Source organism: Gouania willdenowi, chromosome 7 (assembly GCF_900634775.1).
Source record: "Gouania willdenowi chromosome 7, fGouWil2.1, whole genome shotgun sequence".
In the NCBI taxonomy this organism is placed as follows: Eukaryota; Metazoa; Chordata; class Actinopteri; order Blenniiformes; family Gobiesocidae; genus Gouania; species Gouania willdenowi.
This window is the reverse complement of record NC_041050.1, coordinates 25355685-25371541: the sequence shown is the minus strand read 5'-3', so window position 1 is coordinate 25371541 and position 15857 is coordinate 25355685. Positions and strand designations below refer to the sequence as shown.

Genomic DNA, 15857 nt, shown 5'->3' with positions numbered 1-15857 from the left:
ACCGCGGTAAGTCATGGAAATCTGGTAAAATATTTTGGAAAAGTTTTGAAAAATCATTGTGAAAAAAGTGTGGGAACCCTGTACACTGTGGTGGTTTCTAACTCCACTCTAAGATCTAATGGATGAACCATGGCCGTCGTTTGCAGTGAATAGCAGATCATTGGTGACTTTTAAAAGAGCTGTTGGTGTGCTGTGAGCTGAATTGAAACCAGACTAACACATTATTTTAGCTTTTGTGAAATAATCAATTAACAACTTTTTTCTACAACATTCAATGAATATGGAAATGGTTCTAAATATTTAAATTGTTAGGATCATAAATTAGGTGTGAAATCTGAGAGCTTTGGGTTTGATTTTTCCTTTATAGTAATAGTAGCTGCAGCCAGTTAAATATGTATATAACTGTTCTCTCTAATGCCAAAACAACAGCTCATTACCTTTTTGTGGGAACTTTTTTTGCTTGTATGGGTTTATTTCTGGGTACTCTGGTTTCTTCCTACAGTCCAAAAACAGGCTTCTTTGCATGATCTCAGTCCACTTGCAGATCTACCTCAGTTGATCTGTGTTAATGTTCTTCCTTCCTGATGAGGTCAGTTTTTAGGGCTTTTACTGACACAGGGTCAAGGATGTTTCTAGCTATAGCACCAAAGTGTTCCTCTGGTCTGTAGCTTCCCAAGATCACCAGACATCACTCGTTTAAGTCTGTAGATGTGGAAAATAGAGCGTATCTTTAGCAAGCTTGTTGTCATTACTGATCACCTCACAGATGGTGAATGCTAATGTTGTTCCGTAACCGATACTAGTATCGGGAGGGGTCCCTGGATTGGTATCTGCAAGTATTAACTAACACGCCGGTACCATTTACAGCATCAAACTCTTCAAATTACTTTTGATACCCAGTCCTGAACGGAAGAAGAATCTACTGACAGTGTTTGCGTTACCCCGTAGCTCATCATTCCTGATCACAGAAACACATATGGTTGAGATTCAAAACTCAGGTTTCAGAAAAAAGTGCATAATTCAATTCAATTCAATTTTATTTATATAGTGCAAATTACAACAAAGTCATCTCAAAGCGCTTAAGAAAAATTAAAAAAAAGAGTCCTTAGTAAGGTCTGTGGCACATGACCTGTTACTAGAGATGTGTTAAACCAATTCACCATAGTGCTGATTAGTGGAAAAACATCTTTAAAAAGTGGAGTTGGGATTGGATCTAAAAGACAGGTTGTTGGTTTAGAAGCAATAACTACTGAGGTCAGTTCAGATAGACCAATTGGAGTGAAACTATGCAAACAAAAGCTACATGTTGGGGATGTTTCAGGAGCTGCTTTGTTTAAAAAAATATTGAGCACTCCTGCAGGGGGGGCATTAGCTTAGTTTCTAATTGTTAGAATTTTATCAGTAAAGAAGTTGATGAAGTCTTCACTGCTCAGAATAACAGGAATAGATGGTTCAGCTCAGCAGAGGATGTACTTCCTGCGGCAGCTGAAGAAGTTCAGTCTGCCAACAAAGATGATGGTGAACTTCTACAGCTCCATCATCCAGTCCATCCTCTGCTCCTCCATCACCATCTGGTACGCTGCAGCTACTGCCAAGGACAAGGCCAGACTGCAGCGTATCATCCACTCAGCAGAGAAGGTCATCGGCTGCAATCTGCCCTCCCTCCAGGACCTGTACGCCTCCAGGATTTTGAGGCATGCAGGAAAGATTGTGGCAGACCCCTCCCACCCCGGTCATAAACTGTTTCAATCTCTCCCTTCTGGAAGGAGGTTTCGGTCCATCAGGACCAGAACCTCCAGACACAAAAACAGCTTCTTTCCCTCTACCACCATCCACATGACCCCCCCCCCGATCACCACCTCCATGATGACATTATCTGCTGCACTGTATATATATATATATATATATATATATATATATTTATATTTATCCTTTATTCTCTATCTATCCTTTATTTATCCCTCATCCTTTATATTTATCATTATTATTATTGTTGCTGGGTTGTTCTTTGTTTCTTTATTTATTTTTTGTTGTTTGTTTTTGTGCACCAACTACCAAGACAAATTCCTTGTACTGTCCTTAAAACTGTACATGGCCATTAAAAACATTTCTGATTCTGATTCTGATTCAACAGAGCTGTGGCTTTTGGTGAGTCTGGCTACAGTGTTGAATATAAACCGAGGATTATTCTTATTTTCCTCTATTAAAGTTGAATAATAAGAGGTTCTAGGTTTGTGGACAGCTTTTTTTATAAGCTAACAAGCTTTTTCTAAAGGCAATATGAACTTCCGCCATGTTTGAGGAGAGCTTTCTAATTTTCGCGATGCCTGTTTTGGAAGACGCAATTCAGATTTATACCAGGGGGCAACCTTTTTATGACTTATCTTCTTTTTAAGTGGTGCAACAGCTTCCAGAGCTGTGTACAGTGACAACATTGCACTGTTGATAAGAAAATCTATTTTCTCTGTCGTAGGACATTGACAGCTACTCTCTGTTGCAATATCATATGGATCGGAGGTAAGCAATGATGGAGCTAAATCTTTAAATCTAGCTACAGCTTTTTCAGACAGCAATCTACTATAGTGTACTCTTCTGTCAGAGGTAAGTAATAAAAAAAGTTATCCTGCATTTACTCTGTGTTGGTGTTTCACAAAGGTTTAAGCAGTGCCAGACCAAGCCATGATAGCAATGATTTTTACATCGAAGTGAGTATGCAGCTCTTAACAATTAAAAGAAAAACGGGTCATATCTTTTTTTAAACACTGCGGTATTGACATGTATCGGTATCGATCGATACTATGCAACTGGGTATCGACATCGAGACCAAGAAAGGGCATCGGAACTACACTGATCGAGAGGTTGGGGGTTCGATCCCAGTACCTGACTATGTGTCGAAGTGTCCTTGGGCAAGACACTGAACCCTAAGTTGCTCCCAATGGTAGACTAGCGCCTTGCATGGCAGTCCTGTCCCACTGGTGTGTGAATGTGAGAGTGATTGGGTGAATGAGCTGATATGTAAAGCGCTTTGAGACTGCTTCAGTGTGGTGATAAAGCGCTATATAAAATCAAGTCCATTTGCCATTTACCATCTATCGATTGTGAGTCCATGCCAGAAAGAGAACTACAGCCAATGGCCCTGAGGCGAGTGTGGGATTTGGTATCTGAGATTTTAAGATATTAAATGTTTTTGATGCATAAAAAGCTGTTGTTTCATTTGGTTTCCAGATTTTTGTGCATTGTTTTCAGTCGTTTCATTAGCTTTACATTCTGTGAGGTTTTAAAGAACAAACACGTTGTGGTGCTGTTTTTATTCATTTTCACTTACAATTCAAGTGAAATGTCACGTAATCCAAACATCACTCAGTTCGTTTCCTCCTGTGAGGTTTTCATGGGAAACTTTTATCTGAATAAAGTTAGCTTCCCTCCCTGTGACCCTGAGAGAAGGAGCAAACGGGTCAGAAAATGGATGGATGGTTAGCTTCCCTGACCACCACACCACAAAAGTTATGTGCGCCCCTGCTTATAATACAGAACAGTTGTTCAGCTCCACCTTGCGGCACTTCAGGGAAACAACATTTTCCTGTCAGTGGGAGGCCAGATGTGTGAGACTGCGCATGCGCCTCAACCGGTAGCCTGCCCCCCCCGTGTAGCAGAGCGCCACCTGTCGGTGGGCTGCTGGCATTGCTGCTCCTGGTTGTTTACCAGAGAGGAACACTCAGCACTAACCAACACAACACGTTCACCAGCAGAAAGGCTTTAATTACACCAGACTGACTCACGAAATAATCACTCGCTTTAATGAGTCAGTCCTCGCGAGGCTCCCCATACGCTTATTTATGCTAATCAGAGGATGTCACTTCCGCTCGTTCCATTTGCGCCATTTTGGATGTGCAGTGAGCTGGGGGTGTATTGTCTGTCAGCGCAGAGAATGGACTGCGCCTCTTCTGCGGTGAGCTGCATCTTCGCCTCACTCACAGAGGAATACTAACGGAGAGCTACACTCCGTGCTTTCCTCATACCCGCGACGTGTCTGGACCCTTCGCTCCGGGGAATGGAGGCTATAAGTGCCTGATGAAGCCGGGACTCCCGAGCTGACCGAGGCGAACCGCTGCAGCCGGCCGGGGACACCAAGGCCCGGGTCGGAGCCCTGCCTGTGGTGGCCTGAGGGGATCTTTGGGGGATAGACCCGCGGTGAAGCTTCCCTTCGCTCTGAGGAGTGGAGCAGCCAGGTGAGCGTTAGCTACACGGAGCCGAGGGCAGCTGGAAACCCGCCGTGTATCCGTTAACCGCACCGATGAACACCGTCAGTTAACCGACGGTGTTCTGTGGTTAGGGAGCTGTCTGTTGTTGGTGTCAGTTAGCTTAGCCTGCTAGCTGTACAGTGCTCTTTGTCAGAGACTCCAGGAATCGAACTACACACTGAACACAGTGAGGGACTGGTTGGAGAAGGCAGTGGAACCTCACAGATTATCGATCACAACTCTGTGTTCTCACGAACTGACAGTCAGTTATACAGTCCAACCTGTGTCAGGCATCACTGACACAGTGACACAATAATAGATGTGCTGTTTACTGTCTGTCTGAAAGTCATCTGCTGCGTGTCTGATATATCCTGATGGACCAAAACTCATATCTGGACTTTTTTTTTCTCCTTTAAATGACGATATACAATGTGAACCTTAATATTTTTAACTCAATTCTTCCCAGAAAGACAGTTCTGGCTCGAGTTTGCTGACGCAAAATACCACACAAACACATTTATTAACAAACAGCAGCACAATATGTGCCATTTTTACTTTTTCTCCTCTAAGAGACAGCATGTGTGAGTGAGTTGTTTAGGGGAAGTTTTGGGTTAGGATGCACTCAGCAATCTATCTAAATGAGCATATCATGTTCTGAGAAGTAGAGAAAGCAAGTATTTTGATACAAAATAAGGTATTAGATCTACTGTTTTACCCTAGTCGATAATGTAAATTTCTGTTTTGCAAAAACCGAAATCTTGTTATATTGCTCAGGCCTACTTTATAGATGTCTCTGATGTCGGATATATAGTATGTCTCTGTAGTTGCATTTCCATTACCCTTGGAAATGCGCAAAATCTAAATGGCGCAATAAAAACTGGTAATGGAAACACCCAAATTTCGAAAAAACACTCAAATATCGCAAAAAAGTTTTTACGCTTTCGTGAGGAGGTATTTCAGACGTTTTGATAATGAAATGTGTCGCAAAACCGCCATGGAAACACTTTTTCCGCAAATACACGTCATCGTACCTGGTCACATGATCACTTCTCTCATTACTCAGTACGTGTAAACAGAAGAGGATACCGGGACATTTCTTAGTGTTATACTTAAAAAATGATTACTGCCACATTAGATGTGAAACAACAAAGGAGTGTTATAAGGAGGTTTGGAGCGTCCATTTTCCTGCGGCAAAGTCTTGCGGGAAGAGATTTCACGGGAGTTGCGAGGCTCCTGCCCAAAGCAACGTTTAATTGACACACATTCAAAGCTCTACACTTAATGAACATTTACACAAATCGCTTTTATTTTGCAAAAATCTGTAATGGAAACCAAGCTTGTGATGTCGCTATAGATGTCTCTGTGATGTCTATATATCTCTCAATACTTATCTATAGATGTCCCTGTGATGTCTTTATAAGTCTATAGATGTCCCTGTGATGTCTTTATAAGTCTATAGATGTCCCTGTGATGTTTTTATAAGTCTATAGATGTCCTTGTGATGTCTTTTTGTCTCTGTAATTGTCTAGAGATGTCCCTGTGATGTCTCTATAAATGTCTATAGATGTCCCTGTGATGTCCCTATATATGTGTCTGTGATGTCTATAGGTGTCCCTATATGTCTCTGTGATGTCCATGGATGTCTCTATAAATGTCAATAGATGTCCCTGTGATGTCTTTATATATGTCTCTGTAATTGTCCAGAGATGTCTCTCTAAATGTCTATAGATGTCCCTGTGATGTCTTTATATATGTCTCTGTGATGTCTAGAGATCTTTCTATAAATGTCTATAGATGTCCCTGTGATGTCTTTATATATGTCTCTGTGATGTCTCTATAAATGTCTATAGATGTCCCTATATATGTATCTGTGAAGTCTATAGGTGTCTCTATATGTCTCTGTGATGTCTATAGATGTCCCTATATGTCTCTGTGATTAGGGTATCCTGACTGTCCCTCAGCACTGCAGATGGAGGAGTCCTCCCTGTGCTCAGCAGAAAACGCTGCTCCACTCCCCACTACCCCCCACCCAACACTCTGCTCCTGTTTAATTCCTCACCCGTTCCTCCCCCCTCCAGTCCATCAGCTCCCTCCCTGTCTTTCCTCACCCACTCCCCCAGTCCATCTGAGCTTGCCCTCCCTCCCCCCTTCCATCTCCACACGGCCCCTTTTCACACTTTTCCACCTTGCCCTGTTCACTCTTCTTCTCCCTCTGTCCTCCTCCTCTCCTTCAGTCCCTCCCCTTCCTCCCTATAACACCCCCTCCATCCCTTTCCCCCTCTTCCTCCACTGCAGACATATTGGAGAGGCTGCTGCTGCTGCTGACTCAATGGGAGGCTCCATTCTATGATGGTGTTTAAAGGCAGGGAGGGAAAAAGGGGGGGTGGTTGGCAAAATGTAGGAAAGCTTACATAATGGCACTGCTCTGTAGCGCCCGCTAACGGTTAGCGTGAAGCACAGAACAAAACCAACCTGAAAGTTACTATTCAAGCAGTCTCTCATTACTGAGCCTTACTTCCTGTTTGAGAGGAGAATGTAAGCTGCAGGTTCTCTGCTTGGAACAGCATCGATGACCTTTGACCTCACACTGGGAAGATGCTGCTCCTTTCATTCTGATTATCAATATTACAATTGCTTACAGAGTCATCAGGACTATGTTCTGTTCTGTAGTGATATTACTGATATAATAAATGGTCTTAAATGCCAATAGCTGTATACACTGTACACTGAACAAAAATATAAATGCAACACTTTTTGTTTTGCTCCCATTTTCATGAGCTGAACTTAAAGATCTAAAACATTTTCTATATACACAAAAGACCTATTTCTCTCAAATATTGTTCACAAATCTGTGTTAGTGAGCACTTCTCCTTTGATAGATTATCCATTCTACCTGACAGGTGATTAGACAGCATGATTATTGCACAGGTGTGCCTTAGACTGGCCACAATGAAAAGCCACCTTGAAATGTGCAGTTTTGCTTTATTTCAACAACCTGATAAAGTTGATCAGGTTGTTGATTGTGGCCTGTGGAATGTTGGTCCACTCTTCTTCAATGGCAGTGCCAAGTTGCTGGATATTGGCAGGAACTGGAACACACTGTTGTATACGCTGATCCAGAGCGTCCCAAACATGCTCAATGGGTGACATGTCTCGTGAGTATGCTGGCCATTCAAGAACTGGAATTTTTTCAGCTTTCAGGAATTGTGTACAGATCCTTGCATCATGGGGCCGTGCATTATCATGCTGCAACATGAGGTGATGGTCGCGGATGAATGGCACAACAATGGACCTCAGGATCTCGTTACGGTATCTCTGTGCATTCAAAATGCCATCAATAAAATGCACCGGTGTTCGTTGTCCATTACATACGCCTGTCCATATCATAACCCCACCGCCACCATGGGCCACTCCATCAACAACGTTGACATCAGCAAACCGCTCACCCACACGACGCCACACTCGCTGTGTGCCATCTGCCCTGAACAGTGAAAACCGTGATTTATCAATGAAGAAAACACCTCTCCAACATGCCAGACACCATCAAATGTGAGCATTTGCCGACTAAAGTCAGTTACGATGACTAACTGCAGTCAGGTGGAGACCCCGATGAGGACAACGAGCACGCAGATGAGCTTCCCTGAGACGATTTCTGACAGTTTGTGTAGAAATTCTTTGGTTATGCAAACCGATTGTTGCTGCAGCTGTCTGGATGGCTGGTCTCAGACGATCATGGAGGTGAACATGCTGGATGTAGAGGTCATGGGCTGGTGTGGTTACACGTGGTCTGCGGTTGTGAGGCCGGTTGGATGTACTGCCAAATTCTCTGAAACACCTTTGAAGACAGCTTATGGTGGAAAAATGAACATTCAATTCACGGGTAACAACTCTGGTGGACATTTCTGCAGTCAGCATGCCAATTGCACGCTCCCTCAGAACTTGTGACATCTGTGGAATTGTGCTGTGTGATTAAACTGAACATTTTTAGAGTGGTCTTTTATTGTGGCCAGCCTAAAGCACACCTGTACAATAATCATATCTAATCAGCATCTTGATATGTCACACCTGTGAGGTGGGATGGATTATCTCTCAAAGGAGAAGTGTTTACTAACACAGATTTGCAAACAATATTTGTGAGAAATAGGTCTTTTGTGTATATAGAAAATGTTTTAGATCTTTGAGTTCAGCTCATGAAAAATGGGAGCGAAACAAAAAGTGTTGCGTTTATATTTTATTCAGTGTAGTTCACTTACCAACTTATTTACATGACTTCATAAAGCCAGTCCAATAAATGTTTGCGGCCAGATAATCGGACTGATTTTAGTTATCGCAGATTAATCTACATTGGACCAATAGCCTGGCCTGTTAATTGGTTGCTTTCGATCCTTATGATCCCAAAACTTTTGTGAAACCTTTACCACCAATCACCCTCATATTTGGCACAAAATCCCGCGCAGTCATGTGATTGTAGATGCTTCTGCCATAACGAGGTCACCAGGTAAACTAATACACCAACAGCTAAACCTGTCTTTGTACCAGAGCCGTATTAAAAACGCACTTCAGATGAAGCTCTGCATTCATTATCATGACATATTCCTCCGTTTGACAAACTTTCTGGAACTTAATTCATTCGTTTTCCAGTGACAAATATATAAATGCCTGATAATATCCCAAAACATGAATGTGAGGCATTTCATGTCATGTTGGGGCTTGATTTTAAATAAAGAGGAGGAAACCAAAATAAGTCAGATTTATTTTTTATTTTTTTAATTTCTGTGTCAAAACGTGAATTCTGCTTTTTGTGATAGTGGATAATCAGAGGCCCTGTAGCAGAGCCTTTTCAGATTTAGTTGTTCTTATGCTGCTGTATTCAGTTTCTTTGGCATGTGGTGGTGGACTTCTGGCACGTTCTGTTGACTACAGCTTGTCGGAAGGACAGGTTGAAGATCTTTTTGTCTTCCATTGGAGGATGATGGCTCAGACTTCAAATTATTTTTTACAGCATCTGGGCGCCTTGAAAATAAGCACTTTGTTGCCAGTGGCCCACATTCATATTGAATTGTTCTGTCTCTGGAAGGTTTCAGGGAAAATTATTCCAGTCTTTTGTTTTGATCATATTTGATTGTTTGTTTTTACGTATTTGTACCTTTTAAATCCCAGAATGGTAAGTTTGGAGTGAAAGAATTTAATAACAATAAGTGAAATAAAATGAAATACTGGACCAACACCAGAAATGTTTCCTAATCAAAACAATTATCAATCCTTTATTGAGATAAACCAAATTGTTCTTTTTTTTCCACAGCTCTTATTTCAACATGTTTTTAATGTCCTTACATAAACATATGGACACTAACTTTGTAATGTGAGGGTTGTCAGCAGTCATCTTGACCTGTTTGGTGTTGTCAGATAGTTGCAGACTGTTGTGTGTCTTTGTTGCGCAGGCTGGCAGAATGTTCCAGCTTCCTGTCAATAACCTCGGGAGTTTGCGCAAAGCGAGGAAAAATGTCAAAAAGGTCCTGGGAGACATTGGCCTGGACTTCTGTAAGGAGCACCTGGATGTAAGTTTTCATTGAGTGCATGTTCTTCTCTCCTTTGTCAGAATGTGCTGTGTTTCTGCTGGATAATATACAAGTGTATGGACTGCGTTTGTGTACAAACAGTGCTGATACAGTAAGTGATATTGCAAAAATGAAATTATGGTATTTGGATTTGACATTGGCTTCTTCATTTTTAGGTCATTGAGAAGCCTTTGTAATGGAAATTGCCGCTCCAAAGTTTGTTTTGATCTCCACTGTAAACACTCTCTTGGTGACATTGTCGGAAAAGTTTGGTGCATTGCATTGTGGGATGTCGAATCCCGTAGATGGATGAAGAGAAGTTGTTTTTATTTCATTCTTACTGTGATTTGTTGTTTCTTCTCCAGACAAGGAGGACAATAATCGGTAAAAACACTTCTATGCATCCATCTCAGGATTCCATATCCCACAATGCACCAAACGTTTTCTGCAATATAAATGATAAATGAAGTGTTTACAGTGGAGATCAAAACAAACTTTCCTGCAACAAATCCAACCTTTTCCATCTTTTTTTCAAACAAATAATCTTTGATTTATTTATCTATGGGGCAACATTGTCTTCATCTGATTCAAAATAATTATCGTCCCAAACAACTTAAAATTTCTCAGTCTTTGTTTTACTGTGATTATTTGAATGTGAATTGCTTGTTTATTCCTATGTACATTAGTCCCAATTTAAAGTTTTGAAAAAATGTATGTTCAGCTGAACTTGTTGTTTTTAAAATCTTAATTTAAAAGATATCATCAAGGTTTGATGTAAATAGCTTCAAAATGAGCTAAAAATGTTCACATCATGTTAGTTTTTTGTTGATTTACAGAGCTAAAATACAAACCAATTAGTTCACAATCCCATATAATACAATCCTAAAAAGATGCAAGACTGCCAAGATGTTTACATTTGTGTTTGTGTTTTGCTTTTTTGATTAAAAATAGTGTTTTCATTACAAAATATTATTTGTAAATTAAACAGTTAAACGAAGATTTCAACAGAATTTCAACTTTTGTTTCTGTTTTTAATAAGTTCTGTTATAGAAACTACTGCGTGTGCAATTTTTACAATCAGATTAATGTTTTTTTTTTTTTTTTTTTTTTAAACAAAAACCCAAGCAGTTCTTAGGCCTTGAAAGAAGCGACTGCTGTACATACATGAAACTAAGGGAGTATAATCTAACAGAACTATATAAAATTGCTTAATTTATTAGCTCAAATAATTGAAGTCATCAACTCACTCCAGGAATAAGTCATACAAGACGACTGATTAACGTCCTCTTTCTTTTTCTGCTCTCTTTGTTTTGAAGGATTTCAAAGAGTTCACTCCTCCAGATGTTTACATGAAACACACGAGTTGGGAGGATGTTTGCATGTGGGAGCCTTCACATACCAAAGTGCAGGTGAGCAAGGCACACGTCGTACTTTCTGTTGTCTGATGGTGCTGCGAGGGTCGTCGTGTGTTTGACTTCTGTCTCTCTGTCTGCAGGACTACAGATCCAAACCTTTCTGCTGCTCGGGTTGCCTCTTCTCCTCCAAGTACTTCTCTGCATACAAAAGCCATTTTCGTAACGTGCACAGCGAGGACTTTGAGAACAACATTTTGCTCAACTGCCCTTACTGCACGTACAATGGCAAGAAAAAGACTTTGGAAATGCACATCAAACTTTTTCACATGCCCAATCACAACATACGTCCAGGTTCCGTCGGCATGGCAACAGCAGCCGGCGGGATCATGAAGGATGGGCTGCTGAAGAGAAGCGAAAACGTGGAACAGGCAGTGTACTACTGCAAGAAGTGCACGTACAGGGATCCTTTGTACAACGTGGTGCGAAAGCACATCTACAGGGAACACTTTCAGCAGGTAGCCCAGCCCTACATCGTGAGACCAGGAGAGAAGAGCAACACAGCCAACGGAGAAGGCAACACAAACAATGTTAGCATCAACCAGATTCACTGTAAGAAGTGTCTCTTTGTTCCACGCACGTACGAGGCTCTAGTTCAGCATGTCATCGAGGACCACGAAAGAATTGGATACCAGGTGACCGCCATGATAGGACACACGAGTGTGATCATCCCCCGTCCCAAAGCCGTCATCATGATGCCCCAGAAAAGCCCAGGAGACAAAACCATCATTGGAATGGGTCCCAAAGGGGCCGTCCTGGCCAACACCAGGTCTGCTGGTTCCCAGCAGCTGGGACGGGTCTCCATCCCATCCAAAGGCTCTTTCAGCGCCCAGAGTCTTCTATCGGGACTGAAATATGACACTGCAGGTTTGAAAGTTGGAAACACGCAGCCGTTCACCATTGGTGGTCAACAGGTTCGGGTAACGTTACCAGGGAACGCTCAGGTGTCCATACCTCAGCAGTCACACGCAGCAAAGCAGCTTCTAGCTGGCAGCACCCTTCGGAGCCCGGTCATGGGCGGAGCTTCCTCCTCCTTTAAATCCCACTCCCTGGGCCCACGTGTTCAGGCAGCAGCGACGACCGTTGCCTCTGTCACGGCCAAGAAAGGCGGCTCGTCGGCCTTCAATACGTCCTACACCCAGAAGTGGAAAATTTGCACCATCTGCAACGAGCTTTTCCCAGAGAACGTCTACAGCTCTCACTTTGAAAAAGAGCACAAAGCGGAGAAAGTGCCGGCTGTGGCCAATTACATCATGAAGATCCATAACTTCACCAGTAAGTGTCTGTATTGTAACCGCTACCTTCCCAGTGACACACTGTTGAACCACATGCTAATTCATGGCCTGTCCTGCCCTCATTGCCGCGCCTCCTTTAATGATGTGGAGAAGATGGTAGCCCACATGAGGGTATCGCACCCGGACGTGAAGGTTGGCCCCCGCACAGACTCTCCCCTGACCTTTGACCTCACGCTGCAGCAGGGCAATCCAAAAAACGTTCAGTTGATTGTTACAACCTACAACATGAAAGACGCCCCGGAGGAATCTGTGGCCTTTCACGCTCAAAACAGCAACAACCCGACGTCCTCGACCACTGCAGGACGGAGGTTGATGCCTCCGCACCCGCCCAAAACAGCCCCCGCACCGTCGGACAGGTGCTCGCCGGCTGCTCAACAGGCATCCGTGCCCTACAAGAGGGACGTGGGCAAGACGCTGTGTCCGCTCTGCTTCTCCATCCTCAAAGGCCCCATCTCGGATTCCCTCGCACACCATCTGAGGGACCGGCACCAGGTGATCCAGACCGTACACCCCGTGGAGAAGAAGCTCACCTACAAGTGCATCCATTGTTTGGGAGTTTACACGAGCAACATGACCGCCTCCACCATCACACTGCACCTGGTGCACTGTCGAGGCGTGGGCAAGTCCCAGAATGGCCAGGACAGCCGGCCCCCACGCCTCAACCAGGCGTCCAGCACGGCCATGAAACGGGCCAGCTTTGACAGCTCCGAATCGAGCGCTCCCAAACGGAGAAGGGCCGGCCCCCCCGGAGAGAGGGCCCACCCTCGGGACCTCATCGATCCTTTTTCATATGTAGAAAGCTCAGATAAACCTGTAGTTCTCGCTCTGGACCCAAAAGGACATGAGAACCAATCGTATGAAGCCAGGAAGTCCTTTCTATCGCAGTATTTCAATCAAGCTCCGTATCCAACACAGCGGGAGGTGGAAAAGCTGGCCGCCAGCCTGTGGCTGTGGAAGTCCGACATCTCCAGCCATTTTGTCAATAAGCGGAGGAAGTGTGTGCAGGAGTGCGAGACCCTAGGCTCCAGTGTGCTGCTTGGCTTCAGCATGCATGAACTCAACCAGGTGGCTCACCCGCTGCCCTTCGAACAGGACTCAGCGTACGAAGGCTGTAGTGGGAAGAGGCGCACGTCGAGGCAGCGAATGGGGGTGTCAGAGCAGGCACTGCAGAGGCACAGGGAGTTGTTAGCTGAACGAGGGGGGGGAGGAGCCTGTGCCGCCAATACCAGGACAATCAATAGCAGCCTACCTCCTGACATCTCTGAGCCAATCGCCATCGACTCCGACAGCGATGCTGAAGATCGCTGTGAAAAAACAGGTCTCCATGGCAACCAAGACCCTTCATTACCTGAGGCCAGACCAGAGCCAATGCTAGAGGCCAAAGTAAATTCAGATGTTAATGATATGTCTGATGATGATGACGAGGATGACGACGACGACGATGATGATGAAGAAGAAGAAGGTGGACATGTGGAAAATGGGTTTGGACCTGATGACGGGTCGGGGAGACCTCGGGCTGAAGAGAGAAACCCTCTCCCCATAATTATCCCAAAGTTTGTTCCATCATCAGCCAGAAGTGGCAGAGACGGCAGCGCCCAGCTGGGCAAACAACAGGTGTGACCTCTTCCCCCCCTCCCATCACCCTTGCCCCCCCTTTCAAAAACACACTGACACACCCCACCTGCTGCCCTGCATCGACTCCAGGTCGCTGCACAGTGAGGGCAGCATGCTGAGGAAGCCGTTAGGCGAGGCTCAGACGGACTAGTCCCGCCCCCTATGTGTGTGTTGGGGGGCGAGTGGGCTTCCTGTGCCCGTGTGTTGGTGGCGTACAGGGTTCTTTGGAAGGAAAGCTTTAAAGCTGACCACATGACTCAACAGTTTTCATATCCTTCTCCTCAGAGTTGTGTAAATGTGTACAGATTTTGGACATTTCTTTGTCGCTGTGTGTGCGATGGATTCCTCTGTTCCTCATCGCTATGCTAAATAATGTGTTGCTGTGGTGGCCGGTATCTTCTCTGTTTATTTAATTTTTTTTAACAAATCTAGCCTTTGATAAGTAATATATCCACATATAAACCAAGTAACTGTTCTCTGGTGATTAATTGGACTCTATTTTTGTATGATTGCTGTGTTTGTGTGCTTTCTGGCACAGAGCTCTGGTCTCAGACTGTAATGGAGAAGCTTGGCCGTGTTTGGTCGTCCTTTTGTTCTTTAGCTTCAACTTTGACGGTTTGGACTCGACTTTTCTTCACCTTTCTGAGACTGCACACCTCCATCGCAGTGAGAGAAATAGTTACTTGTAAAGAAAAGTCTTTGACCTGTGTTACCTGCTTTGTGTTCATTTTTTTTCTTCACTTTAGCATTTCTAAACAATAAATTGCTGTAATTGTGCTTCTTACAAATCATTTGTGGTTGATTGGCGAGTGTGCACAGTCTGTTGACCATCAGCACTGTCTAAGGAGCTTTTTCCCATTAAAGTCACAAGAGAATGTGACATAAACATGTGCACTGACAAAAATAAGATGTTAGAGCTGCTTAAACACATACTGTAAATTATGTTTTAGTTTTAACTCTACCTGTATTTCATCCAAAAGTTGTTCTCATGCACTACTGATGATACCATTGTGACCCTAAACTCAATGTGACATTTCTGCTGATTTCACCGACAGAACGAAGACAGATGTTGATATTTTAGCTTCCACGTAAACGGTGAATCTGGACTGATGTCATATCACGGTGACAACGAACAAAGCAAAACAAAATTGAAAGACGAAGTAACGTAAGAAATCATGGTTAGAATGATGTAAAAACTTTTCTGCTTCAGTACTGTCTTTGTATTCTTCTATGGGACTCCAAATCCCACAATGCAATGCGCAAAACATTTCCAAAGTTCAAGTCAAATGACCATATGACAGACAGCAAACCAATGGGATAAAAAAAAAAAAAAAAAAAACTTTTTTGAGTAATTAAAATTTCTGTCTGGGGATTTATGAGAATAACTTTTGGTACATGTTTAAGAATGTTAGTTATGTGGTGAAAACAGTGAGGAAACCTATAGAGATTCCAAATCTACTTTTTGTATATAATGCACTTCATACTATTGTACTTATTTGAACTAATGTGGATATGGTTGAGTGTGCTGAAGTTACTTTGAAGCAATGAAACTTCATTAGAAAATGTCATTTTATAAATAAAGGTTATCAGTTCTAATGCACATAACACAGGGTCATAAGCATATGTAGTTTTGTACTGTAGTCTCTGAATTGTGTAGTTTACATCCATGGTCAGAAAGTAGCAGCAGCAGGAATAAGGTGGAGTGAATACACAGACTGGACTCGTCATTAGAACCCG

At 43.2% G+C, this 15857-nt stretch overlaps 1 protein-coding gene across 1 annotated transcript; it reads left to right on the top strand.

Moving 5' to 3' along the window:
- The first annotated feature begins 3677 nt into the window (after nucleotides 1-3677).
- On the top strand, nucleotides 3678-15481 carry adnpb (activity-dependent neuroprotector homeobox b). Its single transcript, XM_028453243.1, has 4 exons — nucleotides 3678-4229; nucleotides 9683-9799; nucleotides 11116-11208; nucleotides 11295-15481. Exons 2-4 carry the CDS (start codon nucleotides 9692-9694, stop codon nucleotides 14124-14126), a joined length of 3033 nt encoding a protein of 1010 aa, XP_028309044.1. The 5' UTR covers nucleotides 3678-4229; nucleotides 9683-9691; the 3' UTR covers nucleotides 14127-15481.
- The last annotated feature ends 376 nt before the right edge of the window (nucleotides 15482-15857 follow it).